Here is a 9,786-nt window from a genome sequence, read left to right as displayed (position 1 = left end):
CATATTTAATCTTTAAATGTAGTCTTGACCACCAGGAACCAGAGCAGTAGGAGAGAGAGAAGAAGGATAAAGGCGAGCCTCAGGAGAGAGGAGAGAGTGAAGAAAACACTGCGGGAAAACAGGAAGGAAAGAAGACAACTTACAGAGAGACAGGAAGTGCTCTCCTGAGAAGCTCAGGCACTCAGAGCAGCCAAGGCCCCAGGCTGTGCTGCTGAGCTGCTGTAGCCATGGCACCTGAGCAGGGTGGCTCCCAGAACCCGGGCGGTACCATCATGACCTTCTGCCCAAGCATGGAAGAATTTTCCGATTTCAGCAAATACATTGCCTACATGGAGTCCCAAGGGGCTCACCGAGCTGGGCTGGCCAAGGTCATCCCACCCAAGGAGTGGAGAGCCAGGGAATCCTCCTATGAGGATGTCATGGGTATCTTCATAGCCACTCCCCTGCAGCAAGTGGTCTCTGGGAAGGCAGGTGTGTTTACTCAATACCATAAGAAGAAGAAGGGCATGACAGTGGGGCAATATCGTGACCTGGCCAACAGTAAAAACTACCAGACCCCGCCACACCTGAACTTTGGAGATTTGGAGAGGAAATACTGGAAGAATCGCCTGTTTGGGTCACCAATTTATGGTGCTGACGTCAGGGGCTCCCTCTTTGATGAGAACACTCAACACTGGAACGTGGGACACCTGGGAAGCATTTTGGATCTCTTGAGGCAGGAAAGCGGCATTGTGATTGAGGGTGTCAACACGCCCTACCTGTACTTTGGCATGTGGAAGACCACGTTTGCGTGGCACACGGAGGACATGGACCTGTACAGCATCAACTACCTGCACTTTGGGCAGCCCAAGACATGGTATGCCGTGCCCCCCGAACATGGCCAGCGCCTGGAGCGCCTAGCCAGGGAACTGTTTCCGGGCAGCTCCCGGGGCTGCCAGGCCTTCCTGAGGCACAAAGTGGCCCTCATCTCACCCTCAGTGCTCAAGGAGAATGGCATCCCCTTTGGCCGCATGACGCAGGAGGCTGGGGAGTTTATGGTCACCTTTCCCTATGGCTACCACGCTGGCTTCAACCATGGCTTCAACTGTGCAGAGGCCATCAATTTTGCCACCCCTAGGTGGATCGACTATGGCAAGGTGGCATCTCAGTGCAGCTGTGGGGAGGCTCGGGTGAGCTTCTCTATGGACGCCTTTGTGCGGATCCTGCAGCCTGAGCAATATGAGCTGTGGAAACCAGGAGGAGATCAGGCGGTTGTGGATCACCTGGAGCCCACCTCATGTTCCATGCAGGGACCGAGACTTGGGACCTCCCCTCTGGTTCAGGGCACATCCTTTTTGACCCGGAGGCATCCACACCCAGGGCCCCTCAGGAGTGTGGTGGCCAGAGGCCACAACAGCTCTCCTTACACAAAGATGCAGTGTGCTTCCCCACGCCTTTCAACCTTTAAGCCTGTGTCTCCTCAACTCACTGCACCTGGGAGAATCCTCTGCAGGCAAGCTTCTATGCGCTCCAGGATCCTTGTGGACACTGTTGATGCTATTCCCATGGGCCGTTCCCAGGTTTGCAGACTCTTGGATAGCAACCCCCAAGCCTCCCTGCCTCTCTCAGAGGTGGACGTGAACTCAGTAAACAGACTGTGCTCCTCCCTCTGAGGCCCTTTGGCCCCCAGTGTACGTTCCTAGTCATCTGAACTAACAGCTGTTTGATATGTTGACAAATAAGACTGAACTTTTGATCCCAGGTTCCAGTCTCCCTTTCGCTTTGCACACGGTCTTTCCTTCAGAATCCATTCCAAACTTCATCTGCAACGTCCCATGAAAACGCCTGAAGAGAATGGATCTTTCATCTAACTGGTGTCGAGGTTGGGGCTTTGGTAGCTCAGACAGGTCCTCCGGATGAGACCACAGGCGTGAGTCTTTCTGTCACTACAGAGGAGAACCACATTCCTGCTGGAAGGGGAAGCAGCCACCAGATGTCCTCACAGGAAACTAACAGATTGAGTTTTGGCTGTAAAGGCTTGAGATCAAGCATGCTCCTCCTTGGAATCTGATGCCATGCACCCATTCTGAGTCTGACCAATACTCCATGCAGGACACAGTTCTGAGAGTGCCTGATGCTTTCTCCTGCTCTCACAATTGAGCCTTCATGTGAACATTGGCTTGAACCTCCCACAAACAGGATGCTACAAGGAGAGAAAGCAGGCCTTGGGGCTTCTCAGCATAGTTCTGGGAGCGTATGCACCTGTGACCATATTGTGTCATCCTCTTCATCATCATCATCACCCTCACCACACCAGATGAACCTGCAAGTGAGCCTCAGATGCAGCCACTGACTGCTGACTTTCAGGCCTAGACACAAGGAGGGAGGAGAGACTGAGATGTAGGCTCTGCCCTCCTGTACTTTCTAGACCTTTATTTGTAATTCTGTCCTAATTGTCTCACTGTCTAAGGGGGGTGGCTACAGAACATGCAGTGTGGATGGTTAAAAGAAGAGGGTGTGGGCTCCACCTGGGCAGCTATGAGCGCTCTGCTGTCCAGGCTAATGTGACTCAGCTGGCTCTTCAGAACAGGCACTTTGCTGTTAGACATTCCTAACCCATGCTCTGTACTTTGCCCAATAAATGTATTCGTTCTCTAAGCTGGAGTGTGCAGAAATACTTCAGTTTGTATTTGGAGTGCTATAAAGGAGGGTAGAGGTTAATGTCTCCCGAGGGTTGGAATTCTCCAATAAGTCCCTACCTCACTCTGGATGCCAAAGACACTGCTTTTGTCCCTGTCACATAACACCCCATGCCCTCAGGATATTTTTCTTGAGGTTCTGTGGACCAGCTCTTACCATCACATGATCCAACACTGGGTGAAGCTGAGACTCTGAGCTAGGCCCGAGTTCTACCTGGACCTCTGAGTCATTCACCCTGGCTTCCTGAAGACAGTGCCAAGGCCCCTTATGCAAAGTTGAAAGATGGAAGGAGGAAGGAAGGAAGAAAAGCTGGCAGTTGTCTGGTATTCTCAATGGAGAGCAGCAAAGGCCTGGGTCCCCACTTCTTCCCTTCCTGGCAAGCTGGCATCTTGGTGCAGCTGTGGGCAGGCCAGGGATACCTTCGTGCAGTTCCTGCAGTCTGAGCAATGTGAGCTGGAGACATTCAGAAAGGACTGGGGTGCTGTGGACATGAGGAGGCCACACCTCAGGACATGCAAGAGGTAGCCACTGCCACAGAGACATCAGCTGGACAGCAGCCTGATTGGGCCCACATTCACTCACCATTTTACCAGCGCTGCTCTCCTCTGGGCCTGAATTAGAGGGTAGTGGGATATACTGGGGGACCCCTGTGTATCAAGCTTCACTTAGCCCCTGTGGGGACCAGACTGCTTCTAGCATCACTCGTGGTTCATCAGGTTCTCAAGTCCCGAGGGTGGCACTGTGGGTTCTGAGAGAGCTCTGCTGCCATCACACAAGTGGCCCAAGGGTTTGGGGGTGAGTGCTGTTCTGAGAGAGGTTAGTGGGGTGGCACCTGGATGCTGGAGGTCAATTACCTGATTTTAAGAATGGCTGTCTCTGCAGTAAATAGGCTCCTGAGGGTGTTGCTCCTGGGCACATGATGTGGACATGCCTCATACATGCTCATCAGGCCCTCTTGTGGGGATTGCATGGCTCTTAAGCACCTGGGCAGAACTGCAGCTATAGAACAGAATACATCGGTTCCACAGCACATGGGGGCTCTTCCTGTGTCTTGCCCTTCTGTGAGATGTGCAGAGTTACAAATAGATGGAGCTGAACCCTTGGCCTTTTTGATACTTGTGATGATCATCTGTGGAATATTGTGCCATATGTGCCTGTGCCTCTGATGTGTATCTGAGACCCACAATGTCTCAGGCAACTGCAATCTTGATTTCAGCCTGTTCCTTAGTGAACTCCTCCCTACCTATTCCTCATCCCATCTTCTGAATTCAGGTGTTTCTGTGGATCCCTGATATTTTCTCTCACTGTGACAATTGATCTTCCAGTGTCCACTGATATAGACCTCCCCACCCACTGGATGTCACAGCAAGTATACTTCTTCTTGTATGTCTGTGACTCCTGGCAAGGGCTGGTGCCATGTTCGTCTCCTCATATGGCCCCTGAGACACTTCTCCTGAGGGGCTGGCAGCCATCTCCTGTTTTTGGACCAACATTGGTTGCTGTAGAGATCCTGTGCTCCATTCACTCTTAATTTCCATGGGTGCCTTTCCTCAGGTATCTCGGTGTTCTCAAGACCATCCATCCCACATTCCCTTAAAGAGACCAGGAGTTTATCCCAGTGATACACTTGTCACTGGCACATCTCACAGACCCTGCATATCACTGCTCATCGCATACTGGAACTGAGCCAGTTGTGACTCAGGGAGAACTTGTAATGACAAATCTCTAATCATCTGTCTCCTTAAATGTATGTGTGAAATCTATAAATTGAAATTCTGGAGCATTTTAGAAATTAAATGTTTGGGGCCTGGAGATCTGCCCGACATTTAAGACCATTTACTACTCTCTCAGGGAACACAAATTTGAATCTGATGAGTCTCAGAACCCATGATGAAAGCTCCCGATGAAGACACACACACACACACACACACACACACACACACACACACACACACACACACACTCAAAACAAAGAAACAAACAAGAAAACAAACATGACAAACAAACACAAGCCAGTCTGCTCATGGTGACACATAAATCTCAGATTTCAAGGCTGGCTTGGAGTCTGGTTTACAGAATGAGTTCCTGGATGCCATGGCTACAGAGAGAAACCTTGCCTTGAGAAACAAAAATGAATCAAATAGACTGTCACTCCATATACTGGGACATACATACATATACCTACAGTCATACACATAATTAAAAATGAAGATATGAAAGTTACATAAAGTACATGTAGTAGAAGAAAAAATTTCAGGAGTCCTGATAAATATAATCAAAACTGACAAAGAGCATTCAAAGTACAAAGTAAACAAACAAAATTGTATCCAGTGGTTTTTGTTATATTTATTATTAGTGTCTGTCTGTCTCTGTCTGTCTGTCTGTCTGTCTGTCTGTCTGTCTCTCTCTCTCTCTCTCTCTCTGTGTGTGTGTGTGTGTGTGTATAGGTGTTGGCATGTGGGTGTGTGTTTTGTGTTGGTGCCACTTTAGGGAGTTAGTTCTTTTCACTGCTGTTTCTGAGGTGGATAGGTCTTCAGGCTTGTGAGGCAACTGCTTTTGTCTTCTTCCCCTGGGGCCTGGAGAAGTAGCCCTGCCAGGGTAAAGTGATGACAAAGCCTGCAACAGAGTACATGTCACATTAAGCCCTCATCTTGTTCTCCTTACTAGGGGACCCAACAGAAGACAGATGTGCTTTGGTTACATCTGTGTAGGAGGCCTAGGTCCAGTCAATGAATGATCCTTGGTTGGTGCTTCAGTACCAGCAAGCCCTCCTATGCCCTGGCTAGTTGAGGACCATCTTACAATTACTTAATTAATTCATTTTACATCTGGATCATAGTCCCATCCCTCCTCTCCTTCCTGTCCCTCCCTCCCTCCCTCCCTCTCTCTTTTCCCTATTCCTGCACCACACTTATTAGAAAAGGGGACCCCTCCCAGCTCATCAAGTCACATAAGGACTGAGCACACTCTCCTCCCCTGTAGTCTGAGAGGCATCTCTGCCAGGGAGAAGTGATCAAAAAGCAGGAAATAGAGGCAATGTCAGAGATAGCCCCAGCTCCCCTTACTAGGGAAGCATGCCACTGTGCTTGTGTGGGGTCAGCTTTGAAGACTTGGTTCTCTCCTTCCAATTCATGGGTCCCAGAGATCCCAGTCACGCTCTCAGGCTCCCCACCCACTCAAACATTAAACCCAAGCGAAACATTAAAAAACATTAAAGCGAAAAAGCAATTAAAGTGAAAAGTTGCCAGATCCAGAAAACAGGATAATTATTAAGATTATTAAGATTGGGACTGGAAGGGCTGGAGACATGGCTCAGAGGTTAAGAGCACTGTCTACTCTTCCAGAGGTCCTGAGTTCAATTCCCAGCAACTGTGGTAGCTCACAACCATCTATAATGAGATCTGGTGCCCTCTTCTGGCCTGCAAGTGTACACTGTATACATAGTAAATGAATCTTAAAAAAAAAAAAAAAAAAAAAAAGATTGGGGCTGGAGAGATGGCTCAGTGTTTAAGAGTACTATCTGCTCCTCCAGAGGTCCTGAGTTCAATTCCTGGCAACCATATGGTGGCTCACAACAATCTATAACGTGATCTGATGCCTTCTTCTGGCGTGCAGGTGCCCATGTAGATAGAGTAGTCATATGTAAGATAAATGAATAAATACATCTTTAGAAACAGATTGTTAAGATTAACTCTGATCTGCATGTGGCATTGTTCAGGTGTGCCTGTAATCACAGTACTCAGAAGCTAAAGGCATGAGGAGGATCAGATGCCAAGGACCTTCTATACTGCATTGGGGATCAGAGGCCCTGAGACTTTCAGAAGAGCAATGGGTCGGGTTGTAGCCTCATTGGTGTCTTAGCCCAGCTGCTTAGTCCTGGGTTCCATCCTCAACACTGCAGAAATCGGGTGAAGGGAAAGGATCAGAAGTTCAAGGTCATATGAGTGTCTAGTGAGGGTTACTGTTGCTGAAATGAACCATGTCCAAAATCAAGTTGGGGAGAATCAAGTTTGTTTGGCTTACACATTCACATGATAGCCCATCATTGGACAAAGTCAGGACAGGCTCTACCAGGGCAGGAACCTGGAGACACATACTACATCCCAGGCAATGGAGGGGTGCTGTTTACTGACTTGCTCCCCATGGCTTGTTCAGCCTACTTTCTTATAGAACCCAGAACTACCAGTCCAGGATGGCACCACCCAAAATAGGCTGGGCTCTCCCCCATCAGTCACTAATTAAGAAAATGCCCTACAGGCTTCCCCACAGCCCCATCTTAAGGAGGCATTTTCTTAATTGATTCTCTTTCCTCTCTGATGACTGTACCAAGTTGACATAAAACAAGATAGCACACTAGGATACATAGTTTGAGGTTAGTCTTAGAGGGCCTGCTTTGGAAGCAGTATATAAAACAAGTAAGCATACATAGTCATGAGTAAACACATGCATATTCATAAGTGAACATATACATATTCACTTTCCAAAAACCAACAAGGTCAACACAATGACATAAAAGGGCCTGTGTGTCTTAGTGTTTTAATGCTGTGACGAGACACTATGACCATGGCAACTCTTATAAAGGAAAGCATTTAATTGGGCCTGGCTTACAGTTTCAGAGGTTTAATTGATTGCATCATGGTGGGAAACATGGTGGCATGCAGGCAGACATAGTGCTGGAGAAAAGCTGAGAGTTGTATGAGTTTTGGTTTCTTTAAAAACTCAGGTTTGATCCGGGTATGGTGGTGCATGCCTTTAATTCCAGCACTTGGGAGGCAGAGGTAGGTGGATCATTGTGAGTTCAAGGCCAGCTTGGTCTACAGAGTAAGTCTAGGACAGCCAAGGCTACACAGAGAAACCCTGTCTCAAAAAAACAAAACAAAACAAAATAAAAGCTGGGCATGGTGGCGCACACCTTTAATCCCAGCACTTGGGAGGCAGAGGCAGGCGGATTGCTCTGAGTTAGAGGCCAGCCTGGTCTACAAAGTGAGTCCAGGACAGCCAGGGTTACACAGAGAAACCTTGTCTCGAAAAACAAAACAAAACAAACAAACAAACAAAACTCCCCCCAAAACAAAAAACAAACAGGTATGTTATGTAAACATGTTTTTGTTTTAATCCCAAGTGTGGGATTTTAGCTTGGGCTTTAGTTTGTCCAGTGTGGTCTTTGCCAGCTGCAGTTAGTTTAATTCTGAGAGGGGGGAGAGGGAGGTGGAGAGGATGGACAGAGAGAGAAAAGGTGGTGGTGGCGTGGAAGAGACAGAAGGAAAGAGGGCTTCGAGAGGAATGCTCAGAGGATGGCACTACGGGGTTGCTTCAATTGACACCAAACAGCTGGGAGCAGTAAAGAGGTCTACACCCCCTCCACTAACCTTTCTCTCATACCTAGTGTTGGTGCGTTGGAAGAGATTGGGGTGGAGAGGGGAGGTAGAGGCAGTAAATGCTCCCAAATAAAATAGCTTAAAAACTATCATCAACAGTTGCACATCTTTATCTTCAGGCAGCAGAAAGAAACTGGCTTGAGCTTCCGAGACCTCAAAGCCCTCCCTTGCAGCGACACACTTCCTCCAACAAGGCCACATGTCCTAAAAGTACCACTCCCTATGAACCAAGCATTCAAACACAGGACACTATGGAGACTGTTCCTATTCAAACCAGGACTCCTCACTTGCAGTCCCAGTCTCACCCTTCGTGTTTTCTTCCTTGACTTCAGGATAGCTCATCCCTACCTTAGAGTGTGGCAGCCACTTACCTTAGTATGTTGGTTGGACAGTCTGTATCTCAATGTTTGTAAAGCAGTAAAAGGCAGTGCTGGCTGGGACAGGTTTCTGAGAGACAATCAGGCAACCCATTTTGAAGTTGAGTCCAAGGTAGGAACCGTACTTCTGGCTTTTGGGACCTGTTCCCATGAGCAAATGTAGTAAGCATTTTGGTGTCTTGATAAAGCCAATTATGTTATGTAAACATGTTTTTGTTGTTTAATCCCAGGTGTGGGATATGGAGCTGCTTCAGAGAGTCCACAACAGCAGACCATTTGTCGGGTGTGTCCTCTGGCAGAGACGTGATTCTTCCAGCTTAATTCTGGGGAGTCTAGAGAGGGTATAAAATGACCAGAGACCCAAGAGAGGAGGTATGGTGGCTGTTTGTCCTGCTGGTTCTGGTCCCTGCCCCTGCTGTTGCTGGTTGTCAAGTGGTTGTGAGAAAAGAGATGAGATGATGATGGAGATAGGCTCAAGAGACAGAGGCTGCACTTGCTCCAAGGGGCTCAATGCCCCTAATCAGTCTAAAAAGAACTCAATGCCTCCCCTCCCCACTAACCTTCTGTTGGGGTGTTGGAAGGGGTTGGGGTGGAGAAGGGTGACAGATAAAAGAACCCAGTAAAGTGTGTGTGTGTGTGTGTGTGTGTGTGTGTGTGTGTGTGTATACCTACAAACAGGATTAGACACTAATGGGAAATTGTCTGTTTATCTCCTCACTCTTGTTTCTTGGGTTGAGTTTTGTTTTTGCTTGGTGACTGCATTGTGCTACATAGATCATGCTGCCCCCTGCTTCTGTCCCCAGAATGAATGCTGCTGAGATTTCAAGCATGTATTCACTATGTCTTGTCTTATCTATCTATCTATCTATCTATCTATCTATCTATCTATCTATCTATTTTAATTTACAGATGGCATAGGTAATATTGTTTCAAGTTTGAAATACATTCTTAAAATTTCATCTTTGTTTTGATTTTTTTTCCTCTCTTTGATTATTTGAGGCAGGATCTCATTTAGCCCTGCCTGGCCTTGAACTCACTAAGTTGCTGAGAATGACCTTGAACTCCTGACCCTTCCGGAAGCCTCTGCCTTTCAAATGCTAGACTTCCCAGTGTGCACTACCACGTTTGATCTTATTTTGGTCATTTTTCAATTTAAATTATTTTCAATGAGAAGTTTCTGAGACAAGAAGTGGTTATCATTTTACTAAAAATCACATGTATTTTAAAAATATTTTCGATGCTTAAGTTTCAAAGAAAATGTTTTACTCCAGATAGTTTCCTTCAAAGGACACAGAGGCTTCAGGAGCTTCACAAGGAGACCCAGAGGGTTCAGGAGCCCCACTAGGAGACCA

At 47.5% G+C, this 9,786-nt stretch overlaps 1 protein-coding gene across 1 annotated transcript; it reads left to right on the top strand.

Moving 5' to 3' along the window:
• Positions 1-227: 227 nt before the first annotated feature.
• Kdm4d (lysine demethylase 4D) lies at positions 228-1,652 on the top strand. Its single transcript, XM_051156771.1, has one exon. It carries the CDS (start codon positions 228-230, stop codon positions 1,650-1,652), a length of 1,425 nt encoding a protein of 474 aa, XP_051012728.1.
• The last annotated feature ends 8,134 nt before the right edge of the window (positions 1,653-9,786 follow it).

The sequence above is a fragment of the Acomys russatus genome, chromosome 14 (genome assembly GCF_903995435.1).
Source record: "Acomys russatus chromosome 14, mAcoRus1.1, whole genome shotgun sequence".
Taxonomy (NCBI): Eukaryota; Metazoa; Chordata; class Mammalia; order Rodentia; family Muridae; genus Acomys; species Acomys russatus.
This window is presented reverse-complemented; position numbering and strand designations above follow the sequence as displayed.

Coding starts and splice junctions, on each gene's coding strand:
- Kdm4d (XM_051156771.1), top strand. CDS start 228: ATGGCACCTGAGCAGGGTGGCTCCCAGAACCCGGGCGGTACCATCATG.